General features: G+C 43.5%; 1 protein-coding gene across 5 annotated transcripts in view; it reads left to right on the top strand.

The window, feature by feature from the left end:
- The first annotated feature begins 7,174 nt into the window (after positions 1 to 7,174).
- Positions 7,175 to 18,555, top strand: part of aass (aminoadipate-semialdehyde synthase) — a 42,061-nt gene continuing 30,680 nt past the window's right edge. For 3 of the 5 annotated variants that reach the window (XM_030054431.1, XM_030054434.1, XM_030054436.1), the window contains exons 1-9: positions 8,067 to 9,149; positions 11,767 to 11,943; positions 12,609 to 12,693; positions 13,656 to 13,723; positions 15,283 to 15,429; positions 15,536 to 15,614; positions 15,715 to 15,842; positions 16,876 to 17,024; positions 17,582 to 17,704. In XM_030054431.1, coding sequence (XP_029910291.1) covers positions 8,931 to 9,149; positions 11,767 to 11,943; positions 12,609 to 12,693; positions 13,656 to 13,723; positions 15,283 to 15,429; positions 15,536 to 15,614; positions 15,715 to 15,842; positions 16,876 to 17,024; positions 17,582 to 17,704 — 1,175 coding nt within the window. In that variant the 5' untranslated portion in view covers positions 8,067 to 8,930. Of the gene's footprint in view, positions 8,008 to 8,066; positions 9,150 to 11,766; positions 11,944 to 12,608; positions 12,694 to 13,655; positions 13,724 to 15,282; positions 15,430 to 15,535; positions 15,615 to 15,714; positions 15,843 to 16,875; positions 17,025 to 17,581; positions 17,705 to 18,555 lie in introns of those variants that run through there. The other 2 variants (XM_030054433.1, XM_030054432.1) reach the window with 2 other exon arrangements.

Here is an 18,555-nt window from a genome sequence, read left to right on the forward strand (position 1 = left end):
AAACTTCTAGCTGGCATCATAGTGAGTAGTGTCCAGCTGATCTGTGTTATATGAGGAGGAGGTTTTCTGAGGGGCAAAGAACAGAAATTCATGCTGAACTGGAACTCTGTCTGGTTTTTGTTCACGTTGGCGGTCGGCGTCTGGAGGTCAAAGGTCACTGTGCCACTACACCACTGGTCCTGACTTCTGGAGGACTAGCTGAACCCCCTCAAACCCCCCATCGGTTTATTGTTATTTTTTATTTCAATCTCAGGATTACTCGTACAAATGTTTTATGATATTTATTTGAAATTGTAACACTGTTAATAACTTAAGAAAGAAGAAGCGAAGACTATATGAATAGTTTCTTGTCATGTTGAAAGCTCCTTTTTCTGAGGCCTGCTGCTGTACAGAACTGTGCAGGAACGATAATAAAAAGCAACTGTGTGTGTTCACTTATGTTTAATGCTTTCTTAAAACCATAGTCTACAATTATTAAAAAAAAAAAAAAAAAAACACTGGCAATTTTCAAGACCCTGGTAGCCTTCCCCAAAATTAAATGCTGTTATTATTCATTGCATTTACAGGAAGTACAAACACTTCATGCCCTAATTGTCATTAGTCTATAATTCTTCTTCTTCTTCTTCTTCTTCTTCTTCTTCTTATCATTACTACTACTACTATTTAGTTTATTGTTAACTTTATTCTGCCGCAGTGCTTCTTAGGTCTGTGAAACCAGCCAATGCAAAATTTAAAGTTACCTGTTAACCCCAAATAATGATTAATTTTTTATTTTTTTTTGTAAAAGCAATTAATTTGTTTAATTTGTAAAGCTACAATATTCCAATCTCATACTCTTGTTTTTTAGTTTTGCAAATAGAAAGACGGAGTAGCTGCTCCTGGAAAAGTGTTTTATTTTCACCATAAACAAAATATTGTTAAATTTTCATACTTTTGACAATTAACTAAACAACAATCAGCACAATACAATATAACATAATATAATATAATAATAGAAAATCAGAAAATCATAGCTTTACTTTCTCCACTGTTACTTTTACAAGTATCATGTGGAGCCAAAAAAAAAAAAAAAAAAAAAAAAAAATCTAACAAGAAAATGTTTTTTAAACGGGTGTCCTGGCTTTAACTTGCACATGAAGCAGGTTGGGAGTGAGACCAGTGAAGACCCCGGGCTGGATTACAACACTGGATTAATATTCCAGTCTGGAGATTATGAAATTTATCAGCTCCAAAGGTTTCTCACCCACATTTTGTGGATTTTTTTTTAGTGTAATCACTTTATTTGACCAGCAACGTTGTCTGGATTTCTGCAGGCGCTCCGTCTCTTATGGCCGATGATGAAGCGGACCTTAAATCCCCCTGAACTCAGTTCAAGTAAATCAGTACACATTTTATTCATGCAGTACACTGAGCAGCACACGGGCTGTGTCAAAAACACGTTTTCAAGACCAAGAAAACGAAATAAATACTATTCTGACAAGATTAGACGGTGAGTCTTGCAGGTGTTTTCCTGGGTTAGTGACTGCAGCAGCACAGATTAGAGGAAATTATGTGTGTGAGCAGCAGCATCAAGCCGCTGCTCGTCTGGGACTGAAACTCCTAGCAGGAAAAGGCACTTTCATCACTGGACAGATATGATCGATATCACACCAATACTGACATACCAAGCTAGATTTTGGGATTTTGAATATCATGGTGCTTTGCATAAATGAACGCCACCGCCGCAGCTGCACTGTAAAAAATGATTTGATCAATACATCATGGCAACTTCTTTCTTTAATTTACTTCCACTTATCATCATGATTTATTTTTTAATATTTAATTTTATGTGTTCTCAGTAAACTAACTCAGCTTAATAAGCCAGCTCAGTGAAATGTCATTTTCACGACACCAAATGAACTTCCAACTGTGTAAATATTAACACACGGTGCAAATAACGACAGGCCCGCAGGACGAGAATAAGAAGAGTATAAGGTTCCTGTAACACATCAGCGGGCGGTGATAATCCCTCACCACGTGGATTATTTTTTACAGTGTGGAGTGTGTGGGCTCAGGTTGCGCTCCCGTTCAAACGCTCCTGGCGGCTCCATCAGCAGCCTGAAGGCCGTCTCGGTGTGGAGAGGAGCCGTGTGAGCGGATGCTGCACCGCTCCTCCTGCCGGGCCTGCAGGAGGAGCTGGTCCTGGTCCAGGTGAACCTTTAGACCGGGTTGTCATTGACTGTGTCGGTCCAAATCCTGTTATAAGTTTCTGCTGACTGTCGTGTGTGTGTGTGTGTGTTTGTGTGTGACAACATGTTTTCCAGAAGCTGCACCACTGTGTGAAATTACTGCTTCAGTCAAGTTTCGCCTGTGTTTGGGTTTCTGAAGGTTTCTGAAGGTTTCTCCAGCGGTCTGCAGGAAGTCCCGTCCCCTGCGCTCTGCGCCACCCCGAGAGCCAGGAGGCGCTCGGAGCGATTTCATCACACACTCGTGTCACTGCTATACGTGCATGCTGGTAATTAAAAAAAAAAAAAAAAAAAAAAAAAAAGAAGACAGGGCTGGTGGAGTTCATGTTGATGTTGCTCGCGGTGAATCCACATGACTCAGTCGCTCTGAGCTGGTTTGCTCATTCTGTGCGTAAAACTGCTAAAAGAAAAATGCCTGCGTGAAGATAAACCTCAGATTCTGCAGCAGTGTGTGTGTGTGTGTGTGTTTGTGACTTTCATCTCATGTTAGTCTGCTTGTTTAAGAAATGATCATGTGAGTGAAGCTGATGATGATGATGATGATGATGATGATGATGGTACAGCTGGAAATCTGACAGCAGAGTTTCCTCCCCAGATGACAAAGTTCTGGTTCTGTCACCTCCTGATTCTCTGGGTCTTGCTTTACTGGCCCGTATTTGCCCACAGGAACTGTCCGAGCCTGAGCCCGGCCTCCCGTCCTGAGCCCGGCCTCCCGTCCTGAGCGGCGCCGCCCCGCTGTGACCTCTGGGGCCCTGAACACACCACGGAGTCAGGCTGAGCCGCTCTGTGTTAAACATTTCTAAACCTCTAAACTGACTTTTCCTCACTTGTTGGGGACAAATGAGTAAACATGAAATAACGTGATGATATGTTGACTCCTGCTGTACTTCTTGTCACACTTTACTCCGATCACAACCGTCTGGTGTTTTTTTTTTTTTTTTTTTAACAGAGGATGCTGAGGCCTGTTGGAGTGTTTTAATTCAAGCTTTCAGTGTTAATCTAAAACACATATCTGTGACAGGGATAACACATCGGTGGATGTAGGCCTATTGTCATGCTGGCAATTACCTGGGATTGTTAGCAATTATCTTTTTAATGTGAGAACAAAATGGGTCAATCACAAGGATGTTACCCCTATTGCCCTCTCTCTCTCTCTCTCTCTCTCTCTCTCTCCTTCTACATTACAATGAGTATCAATAAATTCCTCATATATCAATATCTATCCATTTTTCGTATCTGCTTATTGCTATAGGGTCACACAGGGGGCTGGAGCCTATCCCAGCATGCACTGGGCCAGGAGGCAGGGAGACGCCCTGGATGCACAAATACACTCATACACACATACACACACACACACACACCTAAAGCCAGCGTGCGGTCTGCCTCTGCAGGCTGCCTGGACCTGAAATCGCTTTAGAAAATCAGAATGGTGGGCTGCACCAGTTTGTTGTTGTTCTCATTTTCTAGTAAGTAAATAAACCTGGAGTGCCTTTCAAAACGAAAGTCACAAGGTGCTGAACGCAGGGGCAGAACTGGTCTGAAAGATTGGAGGGAACTGTTTTTTTTTTTTTTTTTTTTTTTTTTTTTTTGTAAGTGTAATGTTGCGTTTAGGTCCACTCAGGATGCATTCATGGTGTCAACCTGGGGAAAAAAAAAAACACCAACAAGAAGAAAATCTTTCGTTGACTCACTTCAGTAAACCAGTGGTTCTCAAATGGGGGCATGTGTCCCCCTAGGGGTGCGTTGCAGTACTGCAGGGTGTAAATTTAAATTTTAAAAACGCATAATTCCTTAAATAATTAAATATTAAGCACATGTTCTCTTCAGTTCTCCCTCTGGGTCCCTGAAGGTGTCAGGTGTGTGTGTGTGTGTGTGTGTGTGTGTTTGTGGTTTCAATCTGCTGCCGTGGTCGTGGAGCGAGGACGTTTGTTCGCTCTGAGCGGGAAGACGAGACCAAACAAATCCAGAAAGTGGATCAGTGGTTGAAGCTGGAAACAAGGAGGAAGAAGAGAAGAAGAAGCAGAAACACAAACAAGAGAATCTGCTCAGCATCAGGTTGTTGGTTCACACTGATGGAGCTGGACCGACCCTCTGACCACAGGAGGCTCAACTGGTCAGGACCAACTGGACTGAACTGGGCTGAAAAAATATTTGCAAAGGGGAACATTATTGAAACCAGTTTGTGATCCTCTGCTCTAAACACCAGAAGGAGAGTCGTTTTCATGCCGTGTGTGTGTGTGTGTGTGTGTGTGAGAGAGAGAGATCTGGTGTCACTAGAACTGAAATCAGAGAAACCTGAGCCTGAATCTCCAACGTCAAAGCAGCAGGACCACTCAGCTTTTTAAAAAAAATTTAAACAAGTTGGAGCTTCTTTTCAACAACTGTACACAAAAACGTGTGTGTGTGTGTGTATAAATTCTATCCATGACACAGAAACAGAAAGTGCACCCTGTCAAAAAAATGGAACCAGGAACGGTCCCCTGTACGGATCACGTCAAAGAACCCTCAACACTCGACTGTTTCTTCAGACAACCACTGGATCTGTTATTTAATTATTTATATGGAACCTTTTAAAGGTTCTTTTTACAAATCAACTCAGGTTCTTTAAAACTCTTGGCACAAAGGGTTCTTTGAAGATCTGGTACACCCTAAAAACTGCCAGCTCCAATTAGGTTCCTCCAAGAGCCAAACGATATCCAGATGCAGTAGCCTAAAGATCCTCGAGGAACCTTAAAATTAAATGGATTCTTTAGGAACCAGTTTCCACACTGAGGAACCTCCAAAGTTCCTGCAGGCACCTGTAAGAGCTTTGAGGAACCTTTGTGGAACCTTTGAGTTCTTGTAGGAACTGCTAGGTTCTTCAAGGAACTGCTTTTTAAATTTTTTTTTTCACTGTGCATGGTTCCTCCAGGAGCCCCATTCCTTGTGACATTCCTCAAGGAACCTCCTGTTTTTAAGGGAATTCTTTAGGGAACTTTAAATTCTCTTGTTAGGTTCCTTTTGAACCATGAACAGAAATAGGTTCTCTGAAGAACCTAACAGTTTGGGGGCGTTCTTGGAGTTTTGGGGGCGTCTCAGGCCAACGTGAAGGAATAAAAGACAGTCAGAGAGATAAACATGATGATGACGATTAGCTTCTATATGATCCTCCAGGAACCATCAAAAAGGCGGGTTCCATGTTGATTAAAGGTTCCTGGCGACACCTTTTGACATCCTCAAAACAGCTCAAACACGGGGTTCCTCCAGGAACCTTTTTAATCTGACAGGTTCCTCTAAGAACCCGTGTTTTCCAGAGGGTTCCTGGACGCCCCCCTCTGAAGGTTCCCTGTCCATCTTCAGCTGGTTCTCCTGTGGCGGCACCGTGAGGAACCACCACACAGGTTCTAACGGGAACCTCGTTTTTCGGGGTGTATCAACACCAGTATGAAATGACCAGAAACTGAAATGAGGTCATAATTAAAAAGAGTGTGTTTGAGGAGCGGAGGAGTTCTTTACAGCATGAGGAGCTCCAGGACACACACACACACACACACACACACACACACACACACTTATGCTGTATGAATTAGGTCATAAAGGAGATGAGAGACATGAAGGTCGCTGTGAATTCGCTGTAAAGGAGCATTTCACCCAGTTTTGCCTCCACGAGGCCGCACCGGAGCGGTGGGCGGAGCACGAGGCCGCCCCTCGGCTCTGGACGCTGATTGGCGGAGAGACTTCCTCCAAACAAAGCCTCTCTCTGTCTCTATTGGTCGAGCCGCCGCGTCACTCCACCCGCTGGATAAACCGCGCGCCGCCGTGCCCGAGGCTGCGCGCGCTCACGTGTGGATCAGAGGCGCGCGGAGCAGTTAGCGAGCGTGAAGCCGGAAAAGGAGCGACTTTTCCTTCACAATAAAAGCGCAAAGTTGCACACAGGAGTTTAGAGCAAATGGTCTTCAGTACTAATTTATTTTTTACAGTCTTCCTGAATTTACCTAATAACAATCAGACAGAAAACTAGATGATGTGATATGATTCATAGTGCAACGACACAAGGAAGAAATGACAGGGAAAATAAAAAGCCCGGCTTAGTGTGTTCTCTGCACAACCTGCAATTTAAATTACTTTCTTTATATTATCATATTGATTTGTTATATATACTGCAACTACCCCAGATTTTCCCCCATTGTTTGGTGTATTTTCTGGTAGTTAATATTTTGATTTATTCTGGTTTTGCCCTCCTGTTGATGCTCTGAGGCTCATGTCTGTGTGGCAGTGTTGGACTGAACATGAAGTAACTCCCACACTTTTTCTCCTTGGACGAGAGCACAAATTCGAATCTTCCTGGATGTTTTTTTTTTTTTTTTTTTTTTTTTTAGGTATTTTTTCTTTATTCCACTTATTTTTTCAATAAATGGCTTCTAAATAATTTCTTGATCTTTGCGTACTTGATGATGATCAAAAACTAAAATTAAAATTCAATTGTATCCCCATTCAAATGTGTCTTATGGAAAGGTGAATTTTCCAAAATGCACAATCACACAAAAGCAACAACAACAACAACAAAAATTAAAAAAACAAACAAACAAAAAAAAACAATAATAATAGCAATAATTAGTACATAAGTACATAAATAAGATACAATAAGGTAAGGTAAGATGCCTTTATTAGTCCCACCATGGGGAAAATCACAGTAAATAAAAACATATATGATTAATAAGTAAATAATAATTAAATTAACAATTAAAAAATAGAAGTTAAAAAAAAAAAAAAAAACTAAACTAAACATTTGCCAAGTAGTGTAGGATAAAAAAAGGGTTTTATTCTGAAACAGTGACCGGAAACCCAAACGTTGACCTCAAACAACCTTTGACGCAGGTCTCTGTGTGTGTGTGTGTGTGTGTGTGTGTGTGTGTGTGTGTGTGTGTGTGTGTGTGTGTGTGTGTGTGTGTGTGTGTGTGTGTGTGTGTGTGTGTGTGTGTGTGTCTCACCTCTGGGTGACTCTCCGCTCCGCCGCCACATTGCCTCTGGTGCCCCGGAGCCGCAGCGCGGAGCCGAGCGGAGCGCAGCCGAGCGGAGCGCAGTGCAGGTGGGTCCGGAGCCGCTCAGGCCGCCGCTGCCTGGAGGTTCTGCGGGTCGGGAGCCGCTAGCCCCGCCGGAGAGGAGCTAGCAGGGTCAGGGCAGCGGAAACACACTTTACTCTAAAACCTTACGACACAGCTCTCCTACAGTAACTTACTGCCGTACATTTACACCGTGTCAGCACTTTACTCTTTACTTTACTTTACTTTACTTTACTTTACTGTATTTCTCTCCGCGGTGCTGTTACGGTGGCTAACGCTCCGGCAGGAAGTTTGTCCAGCGGCTGTTCCTGTATTCGCCTGCGGGTCGGCTGTAATATTTGTTTAGTATTCTTCTGAAAATGATTTTAAAGGATTAGCACGGGATTAAACCCCCGCAGGACACCAAATCATCCCGCTCCTCATTAATTAGCATGTCATTAATGTAGGAAGGTCTAATCAGCCGCAGTTAGACGGGAGTGCGCCGTGACACGTGGGGTCCTGTACAGTCACAGCAGATCCTCATGTTGTGTCTCAGCTGTGACCTTGTCCTCCTCTGGGAACTCACATATTCCCCAAAATAATCCGGCAGGGGTGTGTGTGTGTGTGTGTGTGTGTGTGTGTGTGTGTGTGTGTGGGATTGTGGGGTGTTCTGGCTGTCCTGTTGGGACTGTGCTGTTTGGGTTGTAACCTGCTATCATTGTATTATAGGATTACAGCAGTACTTGTTCATCAGGAGGGGGGTGAGTGTGTGTGTGTGTGTGTGTGTCGGTGGGTGGTGGTTGGGGGTGGTGGTGGTTACATGTGCTGTCACAACCACCTGCTGGTGTGCAGATCTCTTCCCATAGCAAACCAAACCTGTGTGTGTGTGTGTGTGTGTGTGTTGCTCTAGAGGCAGTCCAACACCTGGTGCTTCCTGTCGGGCTGCTGCTTTCACATGATGCACTTCAGTATTGTGATTGCCTATTATGATTCATTGAATAAACATGCATGGCTGCCAGTGGATTCCTCAGGTCGTCGAGATCTGTAATTAAAATGTGTACACGCACGGAGGGTTTATTAATGGCTTATAGTTATGAAATAGGTTGTAAACACCTTCTAAATCATTAATAATTACAAACACGTTATAACACAGTTTTCATACACCGATGCAGAAACCAGCAAGATCTAAAACTCAACAGAACAGATGCAGGGACTTGATCTTTCCAGTGAGCCTGCACTGATGTATGAACACTGTGTTATAACTTGTGTAAAACTGTTTATTAATGATTTATAAAGTGTTTACAACCTGAATAATGACCTAATTATAAATCACTTATAAACCCTATGTATGTGTTATTTGTCTCTTTGTTAAAATGTAAATGACTTCTGAGTCCAAGATAAATTTCCCTACAAGGCAATGAGGCAAACATCCAGATCCTGTTTCTCCACCTGCTTTGAAACTCTCTGTGTCAAAAACTTACGGCACCAAAAATTTCCTCCAACCTGGTGGTCATGTCAGGTTCCTCAGTAGGTAATGGCATCATGTGAAAGCAGGGTGTCTGTCTCCAGCCTGCTGCTTGTGCATGACGGGGTGAGTCTGAGTCTGAGTTTGTGTTTGTAATAAACACCCTGTGGTCAGCAGGCCGTGGCTGGATGTTTCTGTCCCAAGCAGGGGGGTGAAGCCATGTTCAGACTCCTGAGTCAGCACAGCAGGAGGACGCGGCGCTGCCTGGACGGCCAGCGGCGCTATGAGCACCACAAGAGCGTCATCGCCATCCGGCGGGAGGACATCAACCCCTGGGAGCGCCGGGCGCCGCTCGCCCCGCGTCACGTCAAGGAGCTGACCAACGCCGGCCACAAGGTGCTGGTGCAGCCGTCCAACAGGAGAGCCATCCATGAGAAGGTACCGCAGGGGCTTCTGGGACAGATCGACCTGGTGTGAGCAGGTGGTTGTAGCGTACACTGGTAACTTGGTGTGTACCTTGAAATTAAGGCTGTACTGTGACCTCAGATTTTGTGCAGTGCAGTGACCCGCTTCAGGCCGATATCAAACCATCCAGTCATGGAAAAGATAGTCTGAGTGCAAATAAATCCCTTTCTTAAAGAAAACAGTTTCCTGGAGGGATTTGATCAGGCGTTAGAACAAACCACAGCCCTGAAACTGCTCTTAATGAAATAATCAGCGACCTCAGACTAAATTTTGAGGAACTTAAGGTCTCAGTTCTTGTCCTTTTCGACTCTTCGTGCAGCGTTTGATACGACTGACCGTGATATCCTAATCAATTGTCTTGAAAAGTTTATTGGTCTTTCTGACTCTGTGTTCAGCTGGTTTGAAACATCAAAAGGAGAAAGTTTTAGTCCTGCAGATGATGTGTGGGAGAAACATGGCGTCTGTTTTGGGGTCACAGAGTCCAGTTTCAGCTGCTCGGCGCTTCCTCTAACTTTGGATATAAACCCCCTGAATGTGCTGGGACCAAACCACATCGCTCACTTCCTTGTAAATAGTTTTCCCATGAAAACACAGCGATCATCTGCTGCTGGTTTACTGGAGGAAACCTGCCGCAGCTCAGAGGAAGTCTGGGATGCAGCTTTTTTCCATTATGATCCAAATCTGTGGAACACGCGACTTATAGATATCAGGGACGCCAGCTCGCTAAATATTTTTAAAAGAAAGCCAAAAAAGCATAAGAAAACTTTAGCATTTTGCATTTAGCATTTACCTAGCTGTACGTTTTTATCTGTTTTTGCTCTTTGCTTTGTGCTTTTGCACTGCTGCACTTCAGATGTTGTATTTTAACTTGACTTTTTATCAGTTGGGTTTTATTTTTATGCTGGAGCATTGGGGCCATTTTGTGTGGGGGTGGTGGGGTGGGGGAGGTCTTCAGAAATTTCGAGTCACAAATTTACAAGAAAAAACTTAACTATAAAGACTTTTTGTGCAGGAAAACAGCTGTGTATGGCTTCACATTACTGAACCGATTCTCCAGCCCCTTGTATTCATACATAATGTTTATGTAAGTAATTGTCATGTCATGTGTAGGATTACTCGCTTGACCAGACTATCACAAATAAATGGGGAAATGATATAAATAAACTTATCAACACTTTAAGAGTGATGACTAGTTTATTACGGCAACTGGGCCGGAGGAAAGACGTAATAATGACCGATGAAACTGCGTTTTCTGGTGATCAGGCAGAAAAACAGTTTAGATCGGGAATATTACTCCTTAAAATGATAGTCTAGGCATGGAAATAATCATAAACACAACAAGGGCAGTTAGATCTTTTCCGATTAGGGATCAAGAATTCCACTCACAAAAACCACTCAACAGCGAACGTGAATTGAACACACTTTATTACTACGCCTACTGATTATAAACAACTAACTACGGACGCATGAAATATAGATGAATATATGATTAAACAAACAAAACACAAACAGACAAATACACAGTGAGGCAGGTAATGGATGGGCAAAGAGGGTTGCAAAACATGAAATGGACGAAAACAAACAGTGACTGAAATGTGGCACAATAGATATCGCATCAGTGCAAAATGAACCAATGTGTACCTAGAGAGTGAGCCAATTTGGAAACGCGGGGTGTGCGCCAATAAATGTTAAAATACCGCACCAGAGTCTAGACAAATAGAGGGTTAACTGCCAGACAGGGAGTTAACTGCCCTGGGATGAAAGTATTCCTTTAACAGGTTTTCATATCATCCAACCTGTAAGAGGAAGTTTGGAGATGACCTAAAAACTGACTTCACCTTATCCTGAGTAGCACAATGATACCAAACATGACATACACAATGTAATTCAGGCTTCTCCAACAAGCCTGACCCGTGTTACTGATTTGCGGAACGTTTGGTTACTCATATAGCTGCACAGTCCATTTAGAAAGATCAAGTCCACCTTTTTAGTATGCAACAAAGCTCCTGAGGGATTCAGGATGTCCTTTGTGTGTGTGTGAGTGTAGGTGTAGGTGGGGGTCTTTACTCTCCTTATCAGGAGAGGATGCAAGACGGTTTAGGAATGTGACCTTCGACCTCTTGTACCTGCAAATCAAGGGTTGATTTAGTCATTGAGACTGTTAGAGTCTTTGAGGGGACTAGAACACAAATCCCTGACGCTTTGGTCACCTCGGCAAATGTTCATTTCATGTGGTCGCTGGGTGAGAAACAGGATGCCTTTATTACCCTAAATCTGGCAAAGGTTGCTGTGGTCAAACAGCAGATATGCCATTTGATGGTGTTTGTCTCCAAGCCTGGAAACCTGGGTCCTACACATGTAAGGAAATGACATTTGAATGCACTGATTTCACTGTGTTACATCAGTGCATGGTGCTAATTTGGTTTTACTGAATGGGAATATGAACTTTTTATGTTTTTTTGAGTTAGTGTCATGTACTTTATGATCTAATATGTTGTAGATTTGATTCGTCTGACCAGGTGCTACACAGCAGGGTGTGCTTTTAAGACCCGCCGTGCTCCACCCAGCCTGCCGTCTGTTTGGTTTTCAGTTCTACGAGAAAGCGGGCGCCGTCATTCAGGAGGACATCTCAGAGGCTTCGCTCATCGTCGGCGTGAAGAGGATGCCCGAGGAGAAGGTCATTCCCAGGAAGACGTACGCCTTCTTCTCCCACACCATCAAGGCTCAGGAGGCCAACATGGGCCTGCTGGACGACCTGCTGAAAAAGGTGCCGCACCTTCACCTGCTGACGTACGGCGGCACATCAGCGCCACCGTGCAGAGAAAATACAGAGCCAGGGGAGAGGGGCTGTAATATTCAGAGAAAAAAACTCTTTAAATTTCTAAATATGCAAGAAAAAAACTCGTATAGAGAATATAGCTTGAGAAAGTACTCACAAATTTACAAGAAAAAAACTGGGAAAACTAGTTTTTCTCCTCCTGTGGGACTCAGTCAGAAGGAAATTTGTTCATAATAAATAAATGTTTATTTTCTGTTGGGAATAACAGGAATATCTGAGTGTCAGGCTTCAGCACTTCCCACTGACTGTGTAAACTCTTTTCTGCAAACACCTCTTTCATGCAAATCTATACTAGCATGACACTTGTGCACAGAGTTTTGCCTGTTATTACATCATCAGTTCACTTATTATTTTTTTGTTAGAAGTGAAAAGTTCCAGCTTACTGTTAATGTAATCACTCCCATTAGTTTAGTGTTTATTAGGTTTATTCTGTTGGTGGGAAGTTAATACACTGACTGCTGTGACGAGGCTTCATTCATGTCAGTGTGTGTGTGTGTGTGTGTGTGTGAGACTGCAGATCCCTGTGTTATCTGTGTTTGCATTGTGTTCTGAAAGCGTAATGAAGTCGGCCTCGGGCCTCGCTGTGTCTACAGGAAGTGCGTCTCATCGACTATGAAAAGATGGTCGATGCTAACGGCTACAGGATCGTGGCTTTTGGCCAGTGGGCCGGCGTCGCAGGTACGACTCAACGTCTCATATCAAAATGAAAAAAAAAAAAAAAAAAAAAAATCAACCAGTCACCCTGAGTCATGTAATGAAATCATGTTGCAACTGGTGAGACGGTTGTGAAACTGCATTGCGTCAGGTGTTTGATGTGAGCGGCTCACTGTTGCAAAAGGCGCTCGATAAAGGAGACACGTTCACACATTTCATGAGAGATTAAACTTCGCATAAAAAAGTGAAAAGGTTTAAAAATCTGTGATGGTTCTGTGATGCTGACGGCTTCAGAAACCTCAGCAAACTGTCCTGACCGAGTTTTTGCTGAAAAATCTGGAGACTTGTGAAGTTTTGAAGTTTTTTTTATATTTTGATATTTATGCATTCTGTGTATTCCATCTATTAACTTTAATTTTAAAGTGTGGCAGCACTGTAAGAGATTTTGGTCTCATTCCTTGCTGTAGTTAAATGAAGACACAGTACTGAAGAAAAGCACGCTGATTCTCCCTCTGGTGTTACCTTATTTATGGCATTCTGTCCCTGTTTTTATGTTCGTTCTCTGTCTGTGTACATGTGAAGCACCTGGTGCCTGTTGTTTCTGTATTGTAAAGCACTTGGAGCTACATTTCGTGCGTGAAATGTGCCATACAAATAGAATTAGTTGTTAAAATTGCAGATGTTGCAAAAGTATTTCGATTAATCATCCAGGCACCCAACCACAGGAGGCATATATAAAAAGTATAAGGATTAAAAAACAAAAACAAAAACAAAACATTCTTTCATGATTTCGTCCGTCATTTGGGCTGAAAGCAGTTGTGAAGTCGTGCTGTAATTTTTGTCAACATGACAACCAGCTCACTGGAGTCAGAATCTGTTTTGGTTCTCGCTCTGATCAGGTTTTACAGGTTTCAGTTGTTTGTGATCTAAACTGACCCTGATTTTAATTTTTTTAAATTTTTTTTTACTTTTTGTTTGGACTGCAGGAATGATTAACATTTTGCACGGTTTGGGACTGCGCTTCCTGGCTCTTGGACATCACACTCCTTTCATGGTAAGGATTTTCCCAAACCTGGTCCCAGCAGTTCTCAGTTAGCCTCACCTGACCTGCAGCTCCCGGCTCGGTGTTCCAGTTTGGCGTGAAGCCACGTTCAAAACGCCAGAGGAAGGAACGTAGAGGCGGGCGAGGTTCCAACCTGTAGATGTTCACCTCAGAATAAGAGAGCCCTGACATTCCAGTTCCTCTGGTCTACCACAGAGGATAGTGCTGTTAAACCATGAATGGAATAAAAATATTTTCCGGTGTGTGACAGGCAGAGCTGGCATGAATGACACAAGCATTAAACTGGTATTTGTTTACGTTTAATGGTGTGTTGCAGGTGATATGAGGGCAGTAGTTCAGGTAGAGCTGAACGATATGGACAGAATCTCATACCAAAGTATTTATGCCAAATATCTTGACAGTGATATGATACACGGTATGACTCTGGGTTCACACTTTTTCTCACAATTTTAAGTGTAGCAACAGTGAAAATTCAGCATTCTTCAAAAAAGAGCATAATAAAACCAACTGAGTGTAGAAAATTCAGTTACTTACTATTTACACTACTCACAAAAAGTTAGGGATATTTGGCTTTTGGGTGAAATTTATGGAAAATGGAAAAAGTTCACGCTACAGTGATATTATATCATGAAAGTAGGGCATTTAAGTAGAAGCATACACTGGTGATTTCCTCATCTCAAACAATTTCTTGAAACAAAAGTCAACAACAGTGGTGGATATACCACAACAAAAAATGTCAGTGTCAATAACTTGTCATGTGCCCTTGAGCATCAATTACAGCTTGACAGCGACGTCTCATGCTGTTCACAAGTCGACTTATTGTCTGCTGAGGCATGGCATCCCACTCTTCTTGAAGGGCGGCCCTCAGGACATTGAGGTTCTGGGGTACAGAGCTCCGAGCCTCTACACGGCGACTCAGCTGATCCCATAGGTTTTCTATGGGATTCAGGTCTGAGAAAGTGCAGGCCACTCCATCTGAGGTACCCCAGTCTCCAGCAGCCGTTCCCTAATGATACGACCTCGATGAGCTGGAGCATCAAACACCTGATGTGAATTTTGCGGTTAAACTCCTTGTTAGAGAACAGCAACTTGTGCAAAAAGTACTGAAACACTGAACAGTTGGACATGTGCATTCAAATGTTTACAGAAGGTCACATTAAGTTCACCTGTAAAGGTTAGAATGCATTTTAGGTTCATCCTGAAATTTCACCCGAAAGCCGAATATCCCTAACTTTTTGTGAGTAGTGTATATTTCATTGATCAGAACAGACCAGCTAGTGTCTCAGGATGACCCCTAACCCTAAATTTGATAGTGTCCATATCGCTGCCTAATATCTTAACATCTTGCCTTTTAATAAAACATCATAGCTAAATAACAATATGATAACAATATATCGTTCAGCCCTACTTTCAACAGGCTTCCATGTTATTTACCTCTGTGTTGGATGTTTCAGAAAAATAGGACATTCCTACAGCTGTAGTTACCAAAGCAACTTCCTGTTCCTGATCCTGCTCTTATGACATCACTTCCTGTCCCCCGCTGTTTGCAGCACATCGGCATGGCTCACAACTACAGGAACGTCAGCCAGGCCATCCAGGCAGTGAGGGATTGTGGGTATGAAATCTCCATCGGACTCATGCCCAAGTCCATCGGCCCTGTGACGTTTTGTTTCACCGGCACGGGCAACGTCTCCAAGGTAGGACGCGTCCAGGCTCTCTGTCCGTTCAGTCTGCAGTCGTGAAATCATACTTAGTTTTTGGGACGTGGAGTGTGTCATGTGACTTGCGTTTCTCTGGCGGCAGGGAGCCCAGGACATCATCAACGAGCTTCCAGTCGAGTACGTGGAGCCTCATGAGCTGAAGGACGTCTGCGAGGCTGGAGGTACTCCGAGTCCCTGCCTTCATCGCGCAGCGCTGCACTGTGCTGTCATGTGTAAAATGTGTCGTACTTCATGCGTTAACCACTTGGTGCTTCCTGCCAGACATGACCAAAGTGTACGCCACCGTCCTGAGCCGACATCACCACCTGATGAGGAAGAGCGACGGCATTTACGACCCCATGGAGTACGAGAACCACCCGGAGCTGTACACGTCGCACTTCAGGACCAGCGTGAGTCTGCTGCTGGTTCTGAAACTGATTCTGCTAAACTAACATGTTAACTCTGTCTGGAACATGAAGCAGTTTGCCTTTTCTTTCTTTCTGTCAGCACAGACAAAACTAAGGATTTGCAAAAAAAAAAGGTGGTTTTATAATCCACCTCTTGGTTTTTTTAGGCGTCGATTGATCGATTGATTGATTGATTGATTGATTGATTGATTGATTGATTGATTGATTTATTGATTGGTTGATTTAGAGTGTTGATTGAGTGTTAGAACATTATGATAGGATATTCTCAATTACGTGTCATAAATCGTTGGGGTGATATCATTTGTTACACAGATTTGGTACAAAATTTGACCATTTCTGACTCAAAAATGAATAAAAATCATCAAAAATGAAGTCCCACATTGGGACAGAGAGACCTGGAGGAACACCACAGAAAAATCAGGCTGTGATTTTGTGCCTCAAATGTTTGACATTTGGAGATTTCTGTAAGAATACTGCATTTCTCCTGTGATTGGAAAGTGATCTGAAAGTTTGATGAGGCTGTGATTCTCCTAGAGGTCACTAGAGGTCATTTTCTCCAGCGACGTCCAGTTGGACAAAAGTCTCTGCCTGCAGTGAAATGGCTGCTATGGGGGCCAACATCATCACACAGGAATCAAATGTGGCTCATTGAATCCACACGAGTCTCAGCTTTCCAGTCAAAGCCAACTGATGCAGCTCCAAGACTGTTTAGGCCCCAGTCTGCACACACACACCATTTTACAACAGGCCACAAGAACACATGTGGACTGCAGGCTTTGGGGCCCAAACTGCATGGGATTAGCAGAAGGTGGGCGTGTCTGCAAAGGGGAGAGCCGTCACTGCTCACGCTAGCTTCAAAATTTATCTAAGAAATATCTTTGGAAAGGTATTAGGCAACTTTGGCATTATCACAGAGGATGAGCAAGACATAAAGATATTATATGAATGGTGGTAGAATGAAAAAACGAACACAAAAACAAGCATCAGATGACAGTCTGACCTCCTGCACCCACAGGTGGCCCCGTACACGACGTGCCTGATCAATGGGATTTACTGGGACCCCCACACCCCCCGCCTGCTGCGGAGGCTGGACGCCCAGAAGCTGATGAAACCTGTCAAGTCCTCGTTTGCAGGAACCGAGGGCTGGCCGACACTGCCACACAGGTGGGACCACACTCTGTTTCCACCTGGGTCATTCAGGCGAACGGACCGAGAGAATGAGGATCATCGTCAGTCAGGAGGCTCATAACAATAAATGCAGCAAACAGTTATCACTATGTCTTCCAACAAATACGACATATGGTCACATTTGCTGGTCTGTGTGAGTGTAGTAGATTTTGTTCGATTGACTCCTTCCCTGTTGTGAGAACGGGAGCTTCACTTATCGGGAGCTTTGCTTATCCAAAATGATTGAAGTAGATAACAGACGAGGGAACAGCAGCAGTTGGAGCGGCGACACGAAGCTTAAAAATTCACTGATCTGAGGTCATTTCGTGGGGACTTTAACCTGGCAGTCAGTCAGATGTGGGTGTGGCGCGGTGACGCTGTCCTCGTGCCACGGCCGGGCAGCTGCGGTGCGGTGAGGAGAAAAAGGGGCAGCCGGGGTCAAATGTCAACGCTTTATCGTCCTCCATGTTTACCCTGTGTGATAACTGAGTGTGGAGTACAGCCTGGAGCTTTGACCTGCTGGAAACTCTCTCTCTGTCTCTCTCTCTCCTCAGACTTTTAGCCATCTGTGACATTTCTGCCGACGCTGGAGGCTCGATAGAGTTTATGAACGAGTGCACCACCATCGATAAGCCTTTCTGCATGTACGATGCCGACCAGCACATCGATCATGACAGGTATAAACCCCGGTGTCATCTGCGTACGTGGATATTTTACCACTCTGACTCTGACGCATCCTACCCTTTTGATTCTGGCTCATAGTGTACCAGTGTGCACTGTATGTACCAGCTTTTCATAATCATTTACAGGCTGATTTTACTCCCTGTGACCCCCTCAGTGTTGTTGCGATACCAAAACTTGACTCTGATAATAAAATTCAAAAATGTTGAAGGCAGACTATGCAGTTTGATCAGGGAGGGCGCTCCACTTTGTTTACTTATTCTAAGGATGGATTTGAGGAAGGATAAAAGCCCTTGGGTTCATAATCTGAGCTCTTAAAACCAATGACGTCGGTGCAAGACTTTTAAATGTCTCTGGAATGCCAATATTTTGATATCACGTGCAGAAAAATGTTAAAAACTTAGCAAAGTGCCCTCATATTTTGGGTTGTAACGGGGTGAACGAGCTGTGCTAAACTCATGAGGCATGTGTAAGTTACACCTTTTGAGAATTAATTAGCATTCATCGGTTTTTACCATGTTACAACAAAGTGGTGCGGCCTCCTCTTTGAAACTACAGGGTTAGGGTTAGCACAACACCGCAAACAAGAAAAAAACATAAAAATGATTTCCCAGAGCAGCCGCTGTATTGTTTTTGTGGTATACGTCTGTCTATTGCCGCCTTTCCTCTGCCAGGTTTCCATCTTTTTCAGCCCTGGAAGTGAAATATTGACATTTTTTTGGCTCCTGGCAGCGATTTGTAAACCAGTTTAACTGGACTGGGATCAAGTTCAAAGTGTACTTTCTCGGATGTTGACACACTGAAACTTAATTTCAGCTTGCACAACACTTTTGGTGGAAGTCTCTTT

This window comes from Myripristis murdjan, chromosome 6, assembly GCF_902150065.1.
Source record: "Myripristis murdjan chromosome 6, fMyrMur1.1, whole genome shotgun sequence".
Taxonomy (NCBI): Eukaryota; Metazoa; Chordata; class Actinopteri; order Holocentriformes; family Holocentridae; genus Myripristis; species Myripristis murdjan.